The 23,937-nt window shown below is 41.2% G+C and overlaps 1 protein-coding gene across 1 annotated transcript in view; it reads left to right on the forward strand.

Annotated features, from left to right (window-relative positions):
* Positions 1-23,536, forward strand: part of KNTC1 (kinetochore associated 1) — a 148,612-nt gene extending 125,076 nt beyond the window's left edge. The window contains exons 52-64 of the mRNA XM_066603314.1: positions 536-585; positions 1,012-1,090; positions 5,021-5,139; positions 9,131-9,266; positions 11,488-11,583; positions 11,876-11,932; positions 12,040-12,094; positions 12,182-12,245; positions 14,791-14,920; positions 18,595-18,684; positions 19,120-19,265; positions 21,379-21,469; positions 22,295-23,536. Coding sequence (XP_066459411.1) covers positions 536-585; positions 1,012-1,090; positions 5,021-5,139; positions 9,131-9,266; positions 11,488-11,583; positions 11,876-11,932; positions 12,040-12,094; positions 12,182-12,245; positions 14,791-14,920; positions 18,595-18,684; positions 19,120-19,265; positions 21,379-21,469; positions 22,295-22,318 — 1,137 coding nt within the window. The 3' untranslated portion in view covers positions 22,319-23,536. The remainder of the gene's footprint in view (positions 1-535; positions 586-1,011; positions 1,091-5,020; positions 5,140-9,130; positions 9,267-11,487; positions 11,584-11,875; positions 11,933-12,039; positions 12,095-12,181; positions 12,246-14,790; positions 14,921-18,594; positions 18,685-19,119; positions 19,266-21,378; positions 21,470-22,294) is intronic.
* The last annotated feature ends 401 nt before the right edge of the window (positions 23,537-23,937 follow it).

Genomic DNA, 23,937 nt, shown 5'->3' on the forward strand with positions numbered 1-23,937 from the left:
GATTCCGCCTGCGGGAGCTCGCAGCGGAATACGACCCTGCCCGCGGCCAAGGAGCCTGCTTACCTGTCCAAGTCTTTTTCTGTACTGTAGATGTATGTATGTGCAGTAGAGGTTTGTTTTTTTTTCTGTTTTTTTTTTTTTTTTAAACTGCTGATCTCTCACGGAATCCATGGGCCATTGCGGATGGCTTCCATTTACTTGATTGGAAGTTGTCTATGCGGGAACCGCAGCAAAAATGGACCATGCTGCGATTTCTTCTCTGCAAGCGGAAACCGCAATGGGTTTTCACTCGTGGACATGAAGGATGTTTTTTCCATAGCATGCTATGGGGGCTTATTGTTGCAGAATCTGGAGGGGGAATGCCTGCTCCGGATTCCGCAGCAAAAGTCCGCGCATGGACATTGGGCCTACGCCACAGTAAAACAGTTAAAATCATGGAAATCACCTTTATCTTTGTAGGTATTAAAGCATGAATTTTATTTTATTGTTGTTTTCATGGATGCCAATTGAAGAATTTGTTTTGTTTTTTTTACAGAAAGACAAAGATATATTGGGTGACATTCAGGGAGATGAGGATCTCAGCAGGTATGCAATAAACTGGAATTGTGTCTGATCTTTTTTAATGGGGTTTGTCCAAGGCTCTCATTCCCATTCAGGTGAATAAAGCTGAACTGCTATACTAGACACAGCCCATGGACAGACTTGACACTGCAAACACCGTAGACCATTTTTCCTAACACTTGATAAACCTCTTTAAGTTAGCCATACACAATAGTTAGCTGTCAGCTGCATGCATGATTAGCTGACAACTCTCTCTCCTGACTTCCCCATAAGATACATATAATGTATGCATATAACTTATCTCTTGTGGGGAAGAGAGGAAAAGTGTGTTGAAATCCAGCCATCCTCCATCCTGTAATCTAATACGTATGGCTAGCTTAATACACCTTGTTGTTTTGTAGCGAACAGAAGATTGTACTGTTATCATTCTCTATTTCTTCGGTCTTGCAGAGTTATTTATCTTCTCCAGCAATGTCCTGTAGAGTTTAGTTCAAGAATGCTGTACACAATCGCCACATCATCTACATCTGTAAGTATTGTAGTTTTGCTTGCTCTCTTTACTTAGGACTTTAAATGATTTAGGGTGAATTCACACCTGCATTAGGGCTCCGTTTGTCTCTTTTCCATTTTGGGGATAGAGAAGCAGAAGTCAACGTTTCCATTTGTTTCCCTATCACAAAAATGTAAAGGTTACTGTTTACTTCTATTGTTTCCCTTTTTTGGTCTGAAAAATTGTGCTGCAGACTGCACTATTTTCCGTCCCAAAACCGGGATACCTAGTAGAATGGAAACCAACTGAGACCTCCATTTGTTTCCCTTTTTTTTTTTTTTGAAAACCCACTTAAATCAATGGGGAATGAAATGGGAACATTTAATTCCTTTTTAATTCTGTTTCTCTACTACAAAAATGGAACGCAGAGACTGAAAACCCTAAGGGCTCCTACCCACTAGCGTTTTTTTAACGCTGCGATATTCCTGCATTTTTTTAACGCAAATGTCAATGGGACTTTCTAATGATAAAATCGCATCGCACAAAAATTGCAAGTTTGTGCTTCTACGATTTTTGTGCAATGCGATTTTAACATTAGAAAGTACCATTGACATTTGTATTTAAAAAAAAAATGCTAGTGGGTTGAAGCCCTAAAGCAGGTTAATTCACCCGAAAGCAGGTTAATTCACCCTTATTCGCATTATGTAATGGTAAAGTTTTATTCACAGCTGTAAAATTGCAAATCAAAGAGTATATTAACAGACAAAATCAAACAATTATAGAAAACTAGCTGTTAATTTGGTGCAGGTGTTTTCCTGTTTGCACAGAAAATGTTCATGAAGTCATAGTTACTTCAGAGGAACTGAGGAATAAAATATCTGTAAACATAGAGGAGCATTTAGATTCTCCCCAGACTGCATGTACGGAGGTCCCTTTGCAGAATGTACCACACCTCCCATTCTCCTCACTTTTTACCCTTAAAGGTAACACCCCTTTTTATTAAAATTTAACCGCAGACTGGAGGTTGCAGCCCTTTCTTAGCCTTAAGGGCATGCTCCATCCCTGCAGTCCATGGCCGCTTCCTTATGTACTTTACAGCTTTTCAGTATATGCACACAGAGGTCAGTTAGATTGTTCTCCGTGTATACACATAGAGGTGAAGTAGTTTTTCCTCAGTATATGCACACAGAGATCAGTTAGATTGTTGTGCCAAATTTCACGCTTGTACAACACCGGGAAGTTACATTACATAGCGATGCACTTACTTTTGCACTTAGCATTGAATAATTGAGTAGTGACCCCTTTACTTCTCCTATTTAGGACCTAAAGAATGCTTGTGCCAAATTTCACGCTTGTACGACGTTTTAATTGTATTTTTTAGTGGATGGGCAGCCAGTGCAGTGACTAGCACAGGATGGAGGCATCAGTATAGCGATTAGGCAAGAAATGAGCCTGGCTGCTGCATTCAGTATTGATTAGAGAGCGTAAGACCAATTAGCAGTGAGTTGCAGTAATAAAGCCAAGATTGGATCGCAGCAACAGCAGGCATTTTTGTCGTTTTCCTAGTAAAACAAAAAAGTTCTTATTCTGGAGATGGTTTTGAGGTGCAGGTGCCATGAGCATACAAATGAATTGGATTAGAGTGAAAGAAATACCGGAGTCAAACATGATCCCAAGACAGCAGGCGTGCTGCCTAGGAATCATGGTAGCACCACACCCTGCAATGGAAATATCAGGTTTAGGTTAGTAGATGGCAAAAACACTATGGAACCGTCATGCTGGTTATAAAGTTATCGGAGCTCACTGCATAAATCTGTTGCCCTGGCTCCACTGACTTTTTCTTATTTTCATACTTTCCTCTCTTCACCCGTACAGGTTCCTCTTATATCCAGCTCCCGGCGCTCAGATTATGCCAAGTCGGTGGTCCCCACTACTCACAGTCAATGCGTGACGTCAGAATCTATTGACAGTCTGATTTCACTCATTGACAGCTGTGGGGGCTGGATCTAAGAATTGCCTGTACAAATGAGGCTGTGTGAGGGCATTGTTTTGCGAGGTAACCTGTCGTTTCTATGAGTAGCATTTTCTAATGCAACTTTTTGATTGCTTTTATTTATTTAGTTTGTTGGGTTTTTTAGAGGTATTATGATCAAAAGCTATTTTAATTTTGGCTATGTGTAATATTTTTTTTATTTTGTTTTCTATATGCACTGTCTTAGATAAGTAATGTGATATTTTAATAGTTTGGACTTTTATGGATATGGTGATGCCAATTATGTTTTGTTTTTTTATTCTCTAGTTTTTTTTTTAATGTGAAATGTAGGGGGTGAATTCTTCTTATTTTTTTAAATCTATTCAAATATTAAACTTTTTTTAGCCTCCACAGGAGACTTTAACTTTTGATCATTTGATTGCTTCTACAATATACTATATGTTTTGGAGTATATTGTATTTTTAACATCAGTTTACTAAGGCTTTTTAGGCCTGATTCCATGGCAGGCCTTGGGGCTTCCACTAGTCTCTGGTCTGCCATGGCAACCATCAACACCCCATGATTGCAAGAGGGGCTCCCCTTGTTTACTTGCTTAGGTGGCCATGGTCAGCTGACTGTGGCATCTAAGAGGTTAAACCGCTTTGAGCTGCGTTACTTGCAGCCATTATCGGTGGATGTCAGCTGTTTAATACTGCTGTCTTCTGCTGAGTATTGAGTGTGTTATGCTTCCACTCCTGTTCCATATAACCCTTGGCGCCAAGGGGCATACATGGGGCTATCAGCTGATTTCCCTGGGTTCTGTTGCTGGTTACAGTTGTCTTCGCAAAACAATTGGCACCTGCCAGGCATTTCTACTGCAGCAGAAATATGTAGTATTATATCGCTGCCTTTCTAGACCACCGGTATGGGAGCTGGTTGTAAAGAGCGACTCTGGCCCATAAAGAGAGATCCCTACCTCTGTCCTGCCCACGTGTTCTAATTTTCATGAGACAACCCTAAAGCAGAAGACCATTTATAGAGAGCACATTGAGCATATGTTCATACGTAAACTGAGTACAGGCTCACCAGTGGGTGTTTCACCCTTAAGGCTTATTTACACCAGCCGATGATCGCTAAAAAATTCGCTAACTGGCAATCGTTTTAGCAATAATCGTGCGTGTAAAGGTGTGCTCATCGTCCGCTTTTCGACACTGCTAGCTGATTGTTAAATTCAAGCTAACCTAAAAATCGGCATTCACTTTTATCAGTAGTTCTCCACGGGGAGTGCTACTAGCATTGTTTCCCCCATGGAGAACTAAGGACCTGAGCGCAGATAATGGCCTCGGGCTGAGTAGCTACTTAAATACCAATTAATTTTTATGCAAAATGATCGCTCAAAGCTGTCACTCAAACTGTCCTTTGAGCGATCATTGGCTTGTGTAAACCAGCCTTTAGATGTGTATCCAAAAGATAATGATATTTCTATTAATTAACTCACAGGTTACATAATGGAATGTGTGTTTATAGGTAAATATTTCTTAATGTCTTTTAGTTAGATAATAGTATATATGTTTGGATTCACATAAGGAGTTCGTAAGAAAAGCTGTTTAGCATTGAATTGTAATTAGAGATGAGCGAGTATACTCGCTAAAGGCAATTGCTCGAGCGAGCATTGCCTTTAGCGAGTATCTCCCCCGCTTGAGACTGCAGGTTCGGGTGCCGGCGCGGGGGAGCGGTGAGCAGCGGCTGTCAGCAGGAGGGAGCGGGGGGGAGAGAGGGATCTCCCCTCCGTTCCGCCCCGCTCTCCCCCGCAGCTCTGTGCCCGCTGCCAGCACCCGAACCTGCAGTCTCGAGCGGGGAAAATACTCGCTAAAGGCAATGCTCGCTCGAGCAATTGCCTTTAGCGAGTATACTCGCTCATCTATAATTGTAATGCTTTTGTTCTGTTAATTGACATATTGAGATATTGCATTTTTTGTCTGTTTGTTCTTCTACAGCCTATCGGGGAAAACAAATTGACTTTTGCTCACAGAAGTCGAGCTCTTCAATGTTTGATCCACGTGGCTGACACAGAAACTGTGGTATCGCTAGTGAAGCAACCTATTAACCAAGTAAAGTAAGGAAACAGAATGTTATCTTGATTTCTTTTACATGTGATTTCTCAATTCAAATGCCTTATGTGAAACAGACTTGAATTTTTTATATTTAAATATTTTTATTAAACTCGTTTCCACATTACAAAGGGTAAGCTGATAATATGCGTTGTGTTATGATGACATTATGAATATAAATGTTCAATAAAATGTAATAATTTTTCCCTGGGAATTATTCTATATAGCTCATCTAATCCAGCTTAAATACATACATTCCAAACTTCTCCCCATACAAGTTTCATCAGGATATTGGGTAAAGGGGGTTGTGGGAAGAAGGTAAAAGAGATGTTTGTTTTTATATTTATGTATTGGGGGGAGAGGAGAGAAGGGAGGAGGGGGTAACAATAGAGGCTTTCAACCAGGCCTCTAATAACCAATAACAATTAACCTGTCTGACGCCAAAATGATCCTTAGATATATTTTGAGTGTTTTGGGTTTTTTCCCCTCGTGCTATTATCTCCATTCCAGTACACGGGAGGTCTCAGGACCTGTTACCACACAATGATGCACGGGTCTCGCGCCCCACCTCCCAGAACACTCCTATGCACTGTTTATTGGCAGGTCTCCCACCATCACCCTCTCCAAGTACCAGCAAGTTAGTGTAAAGGACTCCTTAATAGCTTCTTTTACCCGTCAAGGCAAAATCTCAATGAATCTTTCCTATATTTCAAAAAAATTTTGAAGCTGTGCTTCTTTTGCTAATGTTGCCTCCGCCCCATCCATGCGCATGAGGACAGATAGTTTTTCTATAAAAAGTCGGAAAGGGGGGCGGTGATGTGTCAACCCACGTCTGCAGGACTGTTCTATCCCCGGCCATAGCCACCATGTGTAATAGTTTTTGATTGCATGATGTATATCTGATTTCGTCCTGGATAATGTGTCCTAAAATTGCCCATGTCAGGTTAAACGGACAGGCCGATGTTAGATGTGTGGTAGTGAATCTAAATACTCTGATCCAAAAGGTCTGAACTACAGGGCAATCCCACAGACAATGATGGAGACCCACCCCAGTCTCTCTGCAGCAAAAGCACTAATCGGTTGTGAACATTTCCATCTTAAATTCCCTAAGGTGGGGGGATGTATGCCCTGTGGTAAACCTGTAAGGTCATCTCTACGTATCAGCTTGAGGGGAGAACACGCAAGCTATATTTCAAGGCCTTCAGTAACTGCGATATTGTTAAATCCGGAATATCAATGGTCCATTTATTAATGGCCATTGGAGAAGTAGTGTGATCTATGAGCGTATGGAGCAGACTGTATATTTTTGTTGTGTGCCTCCCCATGTCCGGGGAATGGGTCAGATAAATGTTATCAGGCAGTAATCCCTCCCATGGCTGGATGTTAGCAAGCACTTTTTCAATATAACTTTTGGCTTGTAGGTATGAAAAGAGAATTAGGTGAATCTTTGGGTATTTGTCTTGTAATTCTGGAAGGGTTAACATCTTTTGCGCTTTTTTTTGTAATAAGCAGCCTATGTTAGGTATACCTCCAGACCTCCATCGTAGGAATTCTCCCCAAGGTGCGTTGCTTTGGAAACTGGGATTATTTAGTAATGTTAAGAAGGTAGAATAGTTAGGGTGTGAAGAGGTCTGTTTTCGTAAATTTTGCCATGCCTGCCATGTTAAAAACAGTAGGAGATTATCTCTGCAGTCTCTTGGGATTTTCTGATATGTGAAATGTAAAAAATTTGGAAGCTCAATCCCATGAAGGAATTTTGACTTGAATTTTTTAAATGCTATGGACACCATTGGGGCAAGTTTTTAATTATATTGACTGTATTATGGGATAAAAACATACTTTTCAATTTGCTTTTTGCACTGATTGTCAAAAAAAAAATCAAGCAACTAGGAGGAGTTGTCAGAATCAAATTAAACTTTCTATGGGTGATTGTAACATTGATATAACGAAGTGTCAGTAATAGAGCAAACGGTCATTTATTGCGGAAAACTGAACACTTAAAGGGAGGATCTAGTACCTGGTTGGTCCACTTCTAGCCTGGATGCAAGATGTGATACGGGAAGACATGGAGGTATACAGGCTACATATAGTATCTTGTGGCATATCAGTCCACACTTGCTGTAACTGAGCCTCTAAGTTGTGCAAATTCCATAGGCTGTCGAAGTTTACATCCAAGATGGTCACAAACATGGTCTATTGGCGATAAATCTGGCAACCCGGCAGGCCACAGAAGTGTGGCAATGTTGTGGTGGTATTCCTGTGTGTGGCTGAGCGTTATCCTGCTGGAAAATGCCGTTTGGAAGTCCTGACATGAGAGGCAATACATGTGGCTGCAGGATGTCCTGAACATATATCTGAACTGTCATTGTGCCTCGTACAACCACTAGGTATGAACAAATGTCGTATGCTATGGTTCCCAAGACGATCACACCAACAGGGGGCAGTGTGCCACTCCACAGCAAAGCCAGAATTGACGTTCTCACCCCTAGGTCCCCAGACACGAACACGGCCGTTGCCAGCACCAAAACTAAACCTGATGACAATCTGGTTCCACTCTTTAGCAGTCCAGTTTCGTCGTTCATGACACCACTGCAAACCGAGGCAGCAGTGGGTGTCAAAGGCAGTACACTTGATGAGCGCTGTGAGACCCAATGTTCTTCAGCCAAGCGCCTGGAAATGGTTCTAACATCTAGAGACAGGCCTGTAACGATGGTGCCACCTGTCTCTAGATGGTGGACAACGAAATTGTCAGGAATCGAACCCGGGACTTCCTTTCCTCTTCATGTTGAGCTATCCAGCTCTCTGGATAAGCTCCCTTGCTGAATCCTTGTTTCTGGTTTCTTGCTCCTGATCTAGTCCCTGCCTATCTGTTCCAGCCCTGCCCTGCTACTAATTAGGGCTCCCTATAAAAGCCTGGCCCTGCTACTCCCTCAATGTGTGATTATTCTGCTTCTCAGCATTGCCTAGTTAAGATCCACTTCTGCCTGCTCCTCTACTATTGCATCAAAACCTCCTGATACCAACTTCTAGCTTCCCATCTGAGTACGTGACCCGCCTCATCCCTTGTACTGCAAACAGAGACTTCCCGTTGCTGACCTCTGGCTTTCCATCTGACTACATTTCCCGTCTCATCCCTTGTACTGCAAACAGAGACCGCCTGTTGCTGACTCCTGGTTCTTCCCTGACTACTCTCCTGACCTGTGGCTGCTACACAGCCTGAAGCTCAACCCCAGTGCCTGAAGCCGCTACAGAAACAGCTGGAGCTGCTCTTGCTTGTCGGATCATCAGGATATCCTCTCTACTGGTGGTCTGTCAAGAACATCTTGAGTCCGGTTGCCTTGTGTGCGTGTCCTCCCACATCCTCTGGTCCACCTCCCAACAGTCTGGTCAGAACGGCCCAGGTGGCGGTCACTTCACTGAATCATGTTCCAATAATGCGCCCTCTCTTCAACTCTGTTAACTGAGTGAAATCTCTTTGATTGCGTTGTAGAGGCGTCTAGTGGTCAACAAGCTCTATACAAGTGGAAAAAGACGTCAAGAAGCCTCTGAGAGCCTTTTTATAGGCCAAGGGCAGAACCATTTTTAGGGCATCAGGTGGCAAGACCGTTCATCTAATCACACCACAACTCGAATCATTTGCATATCTGCCAGAGATGTAACTGCATGCTCAGTTTGCAGCAAAACAACACTTCCTTCTAGGTGCTTGATGTTTTTTGAAAAAGTGTGTATTAAAAATGTTACACTGTTTTGCTTGCTCATTACATGGCAAGCTGCAGAATATCATTAACCTTCAATGCTGTCAGACTCTGACTGCTCAGTCTGCAGCCCCTCCTGTGTTCTTATCTAAGCAGAATTCTAATAAAATCAAAGGTGATCAACTTTGATTTGATCAGAATTGATTTTAGAAGCTCAGGATAAGACAAGAGGGTCATATACAGTGAGGGTCATTTAACAGATGTTTTGTTAATGGAGTTTTCACATTGGTATCTTTTCTAGGTATTACCTCAAGTGTTGCATCTATCTATCAGAATTTGAAATGTTGAATATTCCATATACTCTTGAGTCATTCCATAGCAGTCCCAAAGAGGGAATGATAAAAGGCTTATGGAAAAACCACAGCCATGAAGCCAGGGTGAGTGTAATGAAGATATCGAAGGAGTATTGGTGTAGTCCAATGTGCTAATCATTGTTAGCTTTCACTCTAAAAGCGAAGGTTACAGGTCTAAAGCTGAGGTCACAGGGGGGGAAATCTCGCAGAATGTCCGCAGCAGGACTGTGCGGAAATTCCGCAAGATTTGCAGCGGACAGGCTGTTTTAATACCCCAATATTTTCAGACTGGATTCCGCTGCAGAAATCTCTCCCCATAGAGAGAAGTGAGTCTGCAGCTGTAACTGCGCCAAAAATGTTTACGTTGCATGTCAGTTTCCGTGCAGCTTGTCCAAAGTGGACGGTCTGCATCATGTGACCAAGATTTTTGCTAATCTCGACCGACCACTTTGCTGCTTAGTCTCAGTTTTAAAAATGCATGTGGAATTTCCGTGCAGAGGGTCCACACGGAAATTCCGCAGCATTTCCGTCCCGTGTGAACCCAGCCTTTAAGTCCTAATTAGGCAGCATTAGTTTTGCATTATGATCTGTAAGGGTTGATCCATGGAATTTGTGGGGCATTTTAGAACACGCAGTCATTTGTTTGTATTGCTTTTATTTTATATCTCTTACACATCAACAAAAAGTGAACATTTTGCATGGAAGACTATTACTAATACGTTATTCCCAGTTATTGCATCAGGATAGAGGGCAAAGTTTACTTACCTCCAAATAATGTGAAGCAAAGTGGGGCAGATTTACTACTGAAATTGTTTCAGCTTTCTGGCACAAATTGTACCAAAAAAACTTTCTTGCATGCTTCGCTCCACATTTATGTTGCATTTTTTATACCTTTTTGGCTGCATCTGAAAAAAGGCATGACTTTGAGAAAGGGCTGTGGCCTAAATGCGATATTGTGAGCAAAATGTTGTCACTAAAATTGGGTGTAAACTAAACCAACTAATAGGTGATATAAAGCTAGAAAGAAATATCTAAATATAAACCAGATGTATTATCAGAATAAGCCACTGTAATAAAGCTGTTGTAGTTTAAAGGCCCATTTAGACACAACGATTATTGCTTAAAAGCCCTCTTTTGAGCGATAACCGTTGCATCTAAACACTTGCCTATCATGCACTTTTCATGCAGTGTTCGTTAATCGCTCACTTCTAGTTTTCTAGAAATAAGCGACAACTTTTATCAGTGGTGCAGGCTGATATCTCAGCTGGCAGTGCTGATGAGATTCTCTCAGTTGGTATCCCGCTGGCAGTTCTCAGCAGGACACCAGCTGAAAGCACGGAGAAGAAAGGAGCTGAATACAGAAGACAGTGCTCCAGCTGTCTTCTGCATACCCGCTCGGAGCGCTCAGCTGTATACCAGCTGAGTGCTCTGAGAACACAGCAGCTGTTTACAGAAGACAGCACTCACGCCGTCTCCCGTATACAGCGGGAGCCTTCATTTACACATTAATAAGCTCTTAAGTAGCTAGGGGCCACTTGTCTTCTGCATCTAGCTGTTCTCTGTTCGGAGCGCCCAGCTGTTATACAGCTGAGTGCTCCAAGCGGGGGATACAGAAGACAAGCGGGGCCGCTTGTCTTCTGCTTCCAGCTGTTCTCTGCTCGGAGCGCCCAGCTGTTATACAGCTGAGTGCTCCAAGCGGTGGATGCAGGAGAAAAGCGGGGCCGCTTGTCTTTTGCTTCCAGCTGTTCTCTGCTCGAAGCACCTGGCTGTTATACAGCTGAGCGCTCCGATTGGGATATGCAGAACAGAGCTGGAGCGCTGTGTTCTTCATACCCTGCGTGTGTTCAGAGAGCGGGATACAGCTGAAACAATAGCATCAGCTGTAAGACGCTGTGAATTCCTGATAAGGCTGATCGTTGTCTTTCAGCCTGCTGAAAGAGAACTATCAGCGATTCCTTAACAAAAACTGCACGATGTCAGTGCAGTTAGACACAATGATTATCGCTCAGAAGACTGCTTTGTGCGATTTTTAAGCAATAATCGTTGTCTAAACCAGCCTTAACTCTTATTGCTATACAGATTTGATGTTTTATATCAGAAAAACAGCACTCCACTCCTGCAAAGTTCTAATCAAAGATTAATTATCATAGAGCATTCAAATTGAGGTTTAGTGCCTGAGACAATGTTTAGGATCACACTACTATTAGTTGCTTATCTTGCTCAGTTTGACTAGATTGTTATAGGCAGTTTATGATGTTGCTATGGAATTTTATACATGAAACATAATCACTTCATACTTTTTTAGGCGGTGAGATTGGTAACAGAACTTAGTATGGAATATGAAGTTTATGACCCACAACTCTGGAGTGGATTATTGCAAAAGCTGCTTGCATTTAACATGGTAAGCTGGTACTTGACAGTCTCTAAATGTATAAATGCTGTAATATTCATGTCTACAAATCCCATATTTGGAATATAAATTAAGGCAATAATACATGTATACAGCAAGAAAATTAAAATGAGCTTCCGATATAAAGAAACAACATTAAATTTATTTGAAAGCAGACTTTTTCATTCGAAGACCTGCTTATTTCCATCTTAAGGAAATCTTCAAGTAAATAATAGTAAACAAACACAAAGCACAAATATAGTAAACTATATAAAACAAATAGTATTTTATATTTCTTTTATAGATGTCTTATCTCAGAAAAGTGTTAGTAGCCATTACTGGCATTCCCTGCCTCTGGGAGGTATGTATCTTTTGCTTTTTATGATTATCATATAAAGGTATCTTTCCTATGATCATATGTTAATAAATTGTTCAAACTGTATTCTGAATGTTGAATTTTATTTACAGGTGCCAAACTTCAGTAGGGCATGGCGTAGTGTTGTACTGGCACCATTTGCTTACGGTATGTTGGCTTTAATATTACCAAAAGGTTTGCATATTATTATTACTGCTGCTATCTGAATATTTAATGTATTATTTTGCTTTTTAGCCTCTTGCCCACCAAGCCCATCACACCTTGAAGAATGCTACCAGTCCTTTCTGGTGTTATTAAAGTGAGTGAAATATAATATGTAAGGTATATGCCTGGGAAACTGTAATAAATTTTTTACTTAATTGTATTGCAAAATGGAGTTAGTGCAATTTCCAACTCTATATACAGGGACAATATTTGCTTCCCATGTAGTGCATAACATACAAAAAGCATATTGTAATTCAATCTTTCTTTTTTTTAAATGCGTATAATGAACATAAAGAAGTTGCTTGAGGGTCTGACTACTGGGACCCTTCACAATTCTGATATTAAAGGAGCCACAGCTCTGGTTTAGCACTACTGATCACTTACTGTGCTGAAAACCGCAGCCCCCTACACATCTTGTGGCCAGAAGTGTCACAATCAGGGAAAACATTGAAAATTGCGCCACACTAAACCCACGCTGCTGCCCTTTTGCTCTCAAGGTCGTGTAGGTCCTAGCGGTTGGCTGGAGCCACACTAATCGTAGTAATGGCTTATCCTAGGAAAATGCCTCTACTTTGATGGAAATCGCCCTTTAAGTTACAGGAAAACCCATCCAACATATATTGAATCAGTAATCTAAATAATGCTTATTAATTGCTGTTAATGACTTTAAAAAGTGGGGTTTGCGTGAGTTATACAATTTAAAAAACCTTTATAATGTATATAATGGCCGGAAATTTGCCTAGTTGTTTAAAATCCTAGATGAATTCCTCTGCAATCAGCATTTGTCAGATGCTGCAGGTTGCTGTGTCTTTGTGAATGACGTATACCACACCTTGGCAAGTGATATACTGACAGTAGAATTCTGTACGGAACAGCTGGCTTATTGGATGTTCCACTTTCTGGAGACAGAGGTTTGCTTCATCGAACACTTTGTCTGCAGCATGAAACAGCTAATAAGCCAGGTTCTCGTACACAGACTCTGCAGTCCATACACCACTTGCAGTTATGATGTGCACAGATTTCGCATAGAAACAGTGATCTGCAGAAGCTGTTTGCAGGGGTGTACATTAAAAATTTCAAACAACAAGGAAGCAAAATCCAGTCATTACATGCATTATAAAGTTTCTTAAAATCACATAGCCCATTCAAATCCCACCCCAAAAAACCATATGTACTCTTTAACCCCTTGAGGACCAAGCACAGTAATTACACAGCACTTGGTCCTGGGCTTTAATCCCTGCCGATAGCAGATGTACGGCAGGATTAAAGCCTCTGTTCCTGCAATCAAGCAGGAGCAGGTCAAGTCCTGAGCTGTCAGGCTCAGCAAAGGACCCAGAGGAGAAGGGAGAATTTCTTTTTTAGCTGCTTCTGCCTTCTCCTTTCCCGACTACATAGCACTCAATAAGCTCTATGTACTGAAAAGTGGAAGTATTATTTCCACTATGCGACCCAGTGATCACATGACCGTCGGATCATCCCTGTTAGAGCAAAGCTGCAGGGTCCTAGCAGACCCTGATCAGCTTTACTAGTGATTATTGTCACTACAGGGGGATGTTTTGCCCTGTAACTGTGGCTCCTATGGATTCCGCAGCAACAGTGGAAAAGTGGGAACTTTAAAAGAAAAAAAACAAGACAATGTGAATAACCCCAAAGGTCTTATATGATGTCACAAGGGTAAAAATAAAGTAACAAAAGTTAGTTAAAAAAAAAACAAAACTACAGAATAAAATAAAAATATATACATAAAGAAAATGACCCATTATCAACGCCGCTGTATGCGCCCTGTAATCCAAAAGCATACCTATTATATATCAAAATGTTCAAAACAAAATGAGGAATCCATTCCCATATTTTATTTTGGCATAAGTATACTAATTTAAAAAAATATTGTTAAAAAATACAGCTATAAATTTGAAAACCCTTTTTTTTTTTTTTCATTTTTATCCCCAATAAACTAACAAACGAAAAAAAAGTCAGTGAGAAAAAGATATAAAAAATAGCCCTATGTGTCATGGGAAAAAAACATAGCCAAAATAATTTGCTGAAGGAAATAAAATAGGGCATTAAAACCACATTATGGGTAAAACTTCTAAATAGTGTGTGGTCCTTTAAGACCAGAAAAGCCTGATACTTAGGCTGGCTCCACATGGGCGTTTGTATTTTTGGGCAGATGAAAAATGCAGCGATAGGGCAAATGTGTGTCGGCTTTGTAAGGTGTGTCGTCGGGCCTTTTTGCTCCCGAATCGAACAGACCATGGCTTCATATGGCACCATGGGCGCAAAAAAAGGTCCAAGAATAGAACGTGCCATGATTTTTTGCTATCGCAACAGAGAACACATCACAGATGTAAATGAAACCATTGAAAGACATTGGTTTCATTAATCTGCATTTCTACTCACTCTCGCATAGAGCGAAAATCGTCGTGTTTTAGCGCCTATGTGAAGACACCCTAAACAAGTTAAGATGAATGTCTAAAAATGTTGGATCTTCCTGGAACTGAAATACATTCTTCTGGAATAGACTTTCAAGTTTAACTGTCCTTCTCTTTGTGTTGGCCATACATTTTATCTTGGCTTTGCTGCAGCCAGAGGTACAACATATATAATTGTTTTCTGTGTTTGTTTTTTGGCTTATGAAGGTGCCCTGTTCTGGCTGATCTGGACCTTGTAGGAATTGCTAAACAATATGCCCAGATTGATCTCCCCGCATTTACTTTGGGTTGTCTTTTACTAATCCCAAATGTGGAAAAAAGGGAACAACAAATTCAGGTAACTCATCAAAACTGAATTATTTTTATTTTCTAGCGGCAGGTACGTTGTTCTACATACTGTATGCTTGTTCTTCCTATTTGGCTACCACTGTTGCTGAGATAGTGAAGGACTTGTGGATGTCCTCTGCAGGGATCACAAGCAGCACAGCAGAGTCCTGCACACACTGATCACCCCCCGGTCATGTGACCCTGGACCCATCCCACATAGATGACTGATCACATGATGATGACATCATCACAGGTGCTGTAAGCACACGGCTTTAATATGGGCTATTTTGGTGTGTGCTACGCACAAAATAATAATCTTGATTTATGTAGCGCCAACATATTCCGCAGCACTTACAAGACAAGGGGAATGAAAACAAAACCACGGTTACATAAAGTAATCAACTGATGGAAACCATAGGGGTGAGGGTCCTGCTCCAATGCATTTCCATACTACAAATAATGGGGTGATACAGAAGGTAAAGTGGCTATAGATGTGCACAGTAGGGCGAGGTGGAGAGTGAGGGATGTTATACTCATAGACAATAGTCAAATTCGTCTGTATAGTGGCTAAATCGGTATGACTGCAAGGAGTGGTTGGTAACTGCTAGCAGGGATTGCAGTCTGTAGGACAGGGAGCATGTTATCAGGCGGAGTAAAGAGGGTTTAGATTAGGGGATATGTTATGCTTCCCTGAAGAAGTGCATTTTTAGAGCACGCCTGAAATTTCGTGTGCCAGTGATTGCCCGGATAGTTTTGGGTAGCACGTTCCGGAGGACTGGTGCTGCTCTGGAGAAGTCTTGGAGGTGGGATTGAGAGGTTCGAATTAAAGGGGCACTTTGTCTGATTTTGTTTGCAGCGTGGAGGGCGCAGGCTGGGTGGTGAATTGAGATGAGGGAAGCAATGTAGGGCGTTGCGGTGCTGTGGAGTGGAGTGCTTTGTAGAAGAGGTTGTTGCTTTTTTTATGTGACAGAAACCCGCTGTGTGAATATGCAGCTGTGAATAAACCCATAGAAATTAATGGGTTTTATTCACTGCATATTATGCACTGCACATTTAGACCTTTGTGAATGAGCCCTCTAGAGATTGGCATTGCATGTCAATTGTAGTTTTGATTTCTGCCATTTTTTATAATGCTGCTATGTACCTTATGCAGCGTCCAAGGAGCGGGCTTACAGCCAAGGAGGTAGCCGGGTAGATAACGACCTTGTCACTGGGATCTACCATCTCCTCCCCTGGGGGTAGCTCGGGACCCATCAAAGTTACTGCTGGGGAAGATCACAGAGAAGGCAACTGAGAGTTACCACCTTTGTTCACGCGTGACACCACCGTTCTGTCCCCTGCAGTGAATCTTGATGATTGAATAAAGTAGTCCACACACAGGGAAAACGTTTTGGACAAAATCGGGAACGGTCGGTAATGTCCATTTACTGTAACTTGATAACTTCAGATGACATAAACAGTCTGGCATAGATACAACAAAATAAAGTGGTGCGACAGGGAGGATTCTCGGGGTATTCTGAACGATCTTCAGTCCTAGTTATCTGCGTGATCCCACTCCCGGCGACTGTCTCACTCTCTACTGGTCAACACTCATGTTACTTGTCTCCTCCTTTAGCCGTACAGCGGTCCTCCTCTCTCATTCGGTGGTAGCACCGCCATATCCCGGGTAGACTACGCCTAGGCTGGGCGTAGTGGAATTGCTCAGCTCCCTCCATTCTTCTCTTATGGACCGATATCTGTCTGTGTGGCTCACTCACTTGCAGACTCAGACTCCTAACTGCAAAGTCTCCTCTCGCTCTCTCCTGAGTAGACTGACAGACAGACTGACTTGACTGGACTCTTTTGCAGATTCCAGACGGACTCACTCAGGCCGACTTGCTTGCATTGGATCTTGTGAACATATATACATAGCACAATCACATGACTCACAAACGATACACACAAAACGTTACATTTTCCAGACATAACCCAGATATTAACCCATTCAATCCTGTAAAGGTGCAATACACATAACTCAAATGCATACTACACATAGGACACGGACAAGACAATGGCACGAGACAGACACATAACATTATGGAGGAGCCCCATTGACTGGGGCCACTACAGTTACATCACTTAACTCTTTCCCCGGCGCGATGATCTCCCCGGTGGTGCGGTAAGCTGCTTCAGACTTCTCCCCGCTGTCATCTCCCTGCTCGGCTTTGAATTCCCCCACCGTCAGTGCTGTGTGGGTAAGCGCTCTGATTGGATTGAGCGCCAGCCAATCACAGCCGGCGCTTGATAAACCAATCACAGCCATTCAGTAATGTCATCCACTGAATGACTGTGAATAATCGAGCGCCGGCTGTGATTGGCTGGCGCGCGATCCAATCACAGCGCCTACATACACAGTGCTGATGGCGGGGGATTTCAAAGCTGAGCAGGGAGCTGACAGCGGAGAGAATTCTCAAACAGCTTGCCGCACCACCGGGGAGACCATCGCGCCGGGGACACAGATGCAGGCTGGGAGGTGAGTATTGCGGGTTTTTTTGTTGTTGGTTGTATTTTTTTTTATTTTTTTTTTTTAATATCTCACTCGAGTATAAGCCGTCGGGGGCTTTTTCAGCATTAAAAAATGTGCTGAAAAACTAGGCTTATACTAGAGTATATATGGTAATATATTGAAAACCTAAAAAAAATGAGTTGAAATGGAAATAAAATGCACTTCCACCATTGTTTTCTGGCTTTTGTTTTTATGGCGTTCGCTGTGCAGTAAAAATGACATGCTAGCTTTTTACTGTGGATTTTTAGGATTACAGTCTTACCAAATGTTACAAAATAAGCCTTTTTTAATTTCACTTCCTGTCACCATATTCTGAAACATGTCATTTAGTTTCCGTTGACAGAGCGGTGTGAGGGCTTGTATTTTGCATGGAGGCTGTAGCTTTTATTGGTTTTGTTCTGGGAATTAAACAACTTTGTGATCAGTTGTTGCTCCATTTTTATTAGGAAGCAGAATGACCAAAAAACAATAATTCCAGCATTGCGGGGGGGTTTATGGCATTCCTTGTGCGGGATAAGTAACGCAATTGTTTATTTAGAAGCGGTTATACCAATTTTGTAATATTTGTATTATTATTTTGTTTAGATTTTTTCATGATAAATGGGAGGTGTTTTTTTCACACTTAATATTTGTGGGGTTTTCCTAAATGTTCGGGATCTAAGTGAGTCTGCTGTATAACAAAGCTGTCACCTGCACTGTATGGAACATGCTCAGCTTACAGAGAGTCCTCTTGCTCTGTCTATATGGTATTTGCTGGCATATCAATTTTGCATTGTATGAGAGAGCACTTTCCGATACAGTGAGCCACTGCTAAAGAAAAACCATAAACCTTGCAGTATACAGTTTTTGTGTGTTGTGGTTTTTCATTTTTACACTGTGGCCAATCAATGGCCAAGGGATGCTGCTGTATGGCTATACAGTGCATATGGCAGGGAAGATTTATGAAGTATACCTGTGATGCATACAAATATAGTGATGTGAACAGATCCTAAGCTGGAAAATTGGATGAGGCTCAATATGTGCTCTCAGTCACATATCTCAGTAGTGCGTCCTTAAAAAACCCTTGGGATTTTTTCCCCCTAAATTGCTATTTTAATCATGGTTGGTAATAGTTGGTATTTATATTCCTTTTAATGCAGGGCTTTTTAAATGCCTGCAGTCCAGAAGCTGTTTTACTTCAAGCAGAGGACTATATGAATACTGGAGAAGTGGCTGGTGTGGCTTCACAGGTGAGGCTTCTAGATGTACAAATATCATACTCTAAAGGTGCATTCACAAATTGTGGTTAAATTTAGTTTTTTTGTCATGATTACAGCAAAATTGTTGCAAAATGCAGCATTTTATGTGAAAATATGGTCAAAAACTAGTATTTTGCTATGATTTGCGGGTAATCGCTGTTTTTAAAAAAAGTGACTTGACTGCAGCATCTGAATGCATCCTTAAGAAATACCAAGGAGAAAATCCCTATACCATGGACCACCCTCAGGCCCTGCACTAGACACAACACAGTATATGAGTTGTGGCTGTAGTGTTACTTTTATATGAATCCTGGCAGAATTGTAAACCGCTTTAAAGTCCTGAAGACCAGATGTTTTTTCAATATTCTGTCAAGTTCAAATAAAGCTGTTTATTTCTATTTATTTTTCTTTTAATTTTTGTTGCAGATGAAGGCACTAATTTTGGACAATATGATCGAGAAGAAGCAGTTAGAAAAGTTCTTAAAAAGTAAATGCTGTGTCATCTTGAAGGCACATGTAGTTAATGCTAATCGTGTGAAAGAGCTTGCAGGTTACCTTGCAGACAGAAGATGGTAAGTCACCAACATGGTAGAAATAAAGACATAGCCCGGCCTTACTGTCTAACATGTGGGTTGCGCGTGAATCTGTCATGGGCAGGCTTGCAGCAAGTATGCAATGACATACATATTTGCGTGCTGCCAATCTCCATACACTATCTTGGCACGTATGCGCGCATAATCTGCGTCAAGATAGAGCATGCTGCAATTTTTCTTGCACAAGTAATATGCTTGTGGAAAAAAACGCAGGTATGAGTGGCCCAATAGAAATCGATGATCTATTGGCATGTCACATACATGAAAATTCTGCGCGCAACGTGCAATGACAATATGCTCGTGTGAGAGCGTCCTTAAGTGTTTCCCAGGAATATTTATAAGAATCAGGTTGTTAGTTAAGGCCCATTTAGACACAATGATTATCGCTCAAAAGCCATCTTTTGAGCGATAATCATTGTCTAACTGCATTGACATTGTGCAGTTTTTGTTAAGCCGTCGCTCACCGTTGTCCTTCAGCATGCCGAAAAACAACCATCAGCCTTATCAGGAGTTCACAGCGGGATACAGCTGATACTATTGTTCCTGGAGAGCTCTGGTCTAAATCTTATGCCCTGACATGTAAAATAAGTATATTACTTAGATTACAGGAGCTCAACTTCATAATAATTTCTTAGTATTATACAATCCCGGTAAAATTACATAAAATATACCCCTCGGTCTCTGATCACTGCTGGAGGTGTATGGTAGACAGGGGCTCCATGCTGCACATATGGTGGGACTGCCCCCTCATCGCCCCCTTGTGGCAAGATGTATCCTGACTATATCGAACCATTTGTGCTTCCTCACTGCAGTTCACGCCAGAGTTGGCGCTCTTATCTATTCCCCTGGGCCCAGTCTCTCAGCTCAGAAAGGCACTGCTCAGGCACTTCAAAATGGCTATGCGGCAGATTATCCCCAGGGATTGGAGAAAGTGTCGCAATCCCGCGGGTAACGTGGCTGGACGCCATGGACTTCTTGAAATATATGGAGGAGCTTTTAAATGTAACGACATGGAAGCAGAATGCTCTAGATTTTGTGCTACATCTGGATAGAGCTCTAAGACTCTCTCTCATGTCATGGCTGGAGAGCGGAGCGATGCCATGAGACACCCCAGGTGATTGAGTACAGAAACTCGAAGGAATCCGATGATCAATTTTGGTCTTTGGACCTGGAGTACCTTCCTGTCCCTAACCACTTGTACTGTCCCCTCTCTGTGCTTTCTTTTTTCTCGCTCTTTTGTTCTCTAACCCAAATTTTACAAATACAAGGCTATATAGAACTGGACTAAATGGGACAAGAGGAAAGGGGGTGGTGCTTAATGGGTCTTCTATAGGGGCCTCAGACGACCAGGGGGGACCCACTAGTGAGGGAATCATTGGGCGAGACCTAGAAAAGGTTGAAATGTTTATTCATGTTCTATACAAGCAATGAAGGAACAGAAGAAGACATCAAACATAGTAATATCAATACATATGTGAAAAATGTCTCTGTATTTATAAAAATGTTCAACAGCTAATGCCCTATCTTAAAATGTTGAAAGTAATTTACATACGAAAGTTCAATAAAATCTCTTTGAACATAAATGTAGCTGTGTTCACAGTTTCATACACTAGGATGTATGGATGGATGAATAAATAGATAAAAAGTATTTGCACTGTCTGAATATGCAGTAATGGTGCCCACCCCAGGACTCTGACCTCAGGTTACTTCAACAATGAAAAGTGAAAATCAGAAAGCACTTCATATACATGATGAAAGGAAAAGTGAGCCTTTTATTAACCCATCCGTGCCAATGCAGGGTTTTGTCTTTCTCTCTTGGAGCCTCGAGAAAGGCTCCAATATAGAGATCATCAGTCCTTGAATGCTGAAGTCTGTAATTGGCTTTAGCCAGATTTGGGCGTGTAAGAGTATGGTAAAAAATTACGCAATGCCCATTCCGCAAATGCGCACACAAATACGCATACTCTGGTATGACACAGGCCTTACCGAAAGTATTGCTGATTATACAAGTAACTGCAGTATTTGGTGTCTAATTATAAAAGGAGTTGTAATTTTGTAGTCTCTGATGTTGTTTTCTGGTTATATCGTATAGTTGGGATGATGCTGCTGAGCTTGTAACAGAATATATGAAGTATCGTGGGAAACCTTTACCAAGAAATGCTACATCCCTGGAAATTGTGAAGGTAAGAATAAATGGCAACCCACCTGTTCCCCCAAATACACACTTGTGCATTTTTCTTTCCTGGTGCGTTTCTATTTATCGTCTTTTATTTGGTTTGACCTAAAGGGCTTGTTCACATGGGCATATGTGTACAATGCTGCGGGTCTCCCGCAGCTTTGTACACATTACAAACGATCACTGGAAACGGCCATATACTTACTGATACAGGAGGGCAGGCATGTACACCACCTATCCCTCAGCATGCCGACAGCCAAACTGTATGCCTGCATGCTCAGGGATAGGTGGTGTGCCTTCCTGCCCTCCTGTATCAGTAAGTATACGGCTGTTTCCAGTGATCGTTTGTCTGTTTTTATATTTCCCTTTCAGTGATACTTTTTTTTGTACACATTACAGTCCATATGCTCTGCCGGCAGAGACCGTGTATCGGCTGCATATAGAACTGCTCACACTCTCAAATGTCGCAATCACGGACATGACTTTTTTCTTTTCTTCTTTCCTTTTGAATTCGTCACTCTGTTCAGCGCGGGGATGCTTATGGAACCACTGCACATACACACTACATGCATACTAGGGCTGCGTATGATACATAGAGAAATGGGGCATGCTGCGATTTATTTCTCCTGCGTTTCGATATGCATTGCCCACAAGCAGGTGTACACTGAACAATGAAAGTCCATTGACTCCATTCACCGTGTGTTGCACATTGGAAATCTGGTGCGTAATACGCGGTGACTTATGTAAATAAGCCCAAACAAATGCAAAGCATTTACTAACTTTGTATTATTATATGATATGTTTACGATTTATTATTTGTTTTTTTTAACAGGGATATCTAAGTGATCAACTGTGATGATATTTGGAATTGTCTACAAAGGAAACGGAAAAACAAAATCTAACTATATTTTATAGTTTTATTAGGTGTACTCTAATTGAAGTCTGGTATATCTGCACATCTCTATTTTCACTGAGGCAGTTATTGTCTATATAATCAATTATCCAAGCCCTTCACAGATGTAGACACTTAAAATAATAATCTTTATTGAGCAACTCGTTAAAAATTAGAGGGCTACCATTGACAGACTAACACAATACTACAAAGAGACACAAAACTCTGACTCCACTGGGCTGAGATTTGATTTGAACCACAGTTCAAGAGGAGAGGTGATGGTCTGTGGCTTGCTGAACCACAAATGATTGAGAGAGCACATATCTACACTCACCTAAAAATATATCACTGGTTATCCACTCTCCCATGACACACATAATTAAGTACTTGACTTAAGACACAGTCACCGCCATTTGAAGGGTGTCCTTTATATGTGTTTGATCATTTTGTATCTTGAACATTAACCTGTTCCCACTGATATATAGTCTATGTATGCAAATTTCAAGAATATATAATTTCCCCTTCTGTACATATTTTTGTTTACTGTTTTGTTTACATCTTTAAATGTCATTTATGCAGTACGGTATATATAATATTGCAATAAAGCAGATTTAATACTGTTCATTGCTTACCATCCTTGATTACCGTAGAGAAATATTTGTTGTGTTTTTTGTTTTTCTTTTCTTCAATACATGCCTCTTCTATACATGCCCCCTTCCCCCGAGCACGCTCGGAAGAGAAGGCAGTTACTCGAGATGAGCGAGGCTCGCCCAAGTAACTGACCTTACCGAGCGTGCTCGCTCTTCTCTAGTTGTGATGTTAACTTGACAGGCATCTTGTAGATAAATCATGATGGGATTTTTGCAATATGTTCTTCACTGGTAATTATTTCATTGTACCCAGTTTGTTGGTAAATTTGTATGTGCGTTTTAAAATGTCTTGAAAAACGGAACTTGAAATGTAAATGGTTACTGGGTTGAGCTTACTGTTCGAGAGGCTGCAAATACTTGGCTAGATATATCAAGTAACTCGCACATTGTTAAATGTTTAGAGATAACCACTATTATAGTTGGCACTGTACTGGGAAGAAGACGGATGATATAAAAAGAATGCTACAAATGTTATAGCTTTTATGGTTCTCCATTTTCTCACGCTTGTCCTTGCTCCTTTTGAGCTATTTAATGATACTGTCTGTACTTAGCAATATGATAAAGAGGGGAATTATAAACATATAATTCCAGATTATTAGAACACTTTTATCCAAGTTTTAACTTAAAACTTTCACAAAGCATTGGTTGTAATCTCTGTGATTAAATGTCATGTAGCTAAAATGTAGTCTGTTAGTCAATATAATACTCCATAGCAAGACTCTGATGAGTAGGCCTTCTGGAGTTCTTTCTTGTATTGATTTAGTTGAGAGGGTAGATTTGGATAGGATGAATTGCCTATTTACTATACTGTTAAGGAGATACTTGCTGTTCTAATAATGGATATCATGAAATACATAATCCTGGATGGGATGTCACCAAAGTACTAATCTTTACCCTTCAGGAAATATTCTGCTCGAAATGGAAGACCAACAA

The sequence above is a fragment of the Eleutherodactylus coqui genome, chromosome 5, assembly GCF_035609145.1.
Source record: "Eleutherodactylus coqui strain aEleCoq1 chromosome 5, aEleCoq1.hap1, whole genome shotgun sequence".
Classification (NCBI taxonomy): domain Eukaryota; kingdom Metazoa; phylum Chordata; class Amphibia; order Anura; family Eleutherodactylidae; genus Eleutherodactylus; species Eleutherodactylus coqui.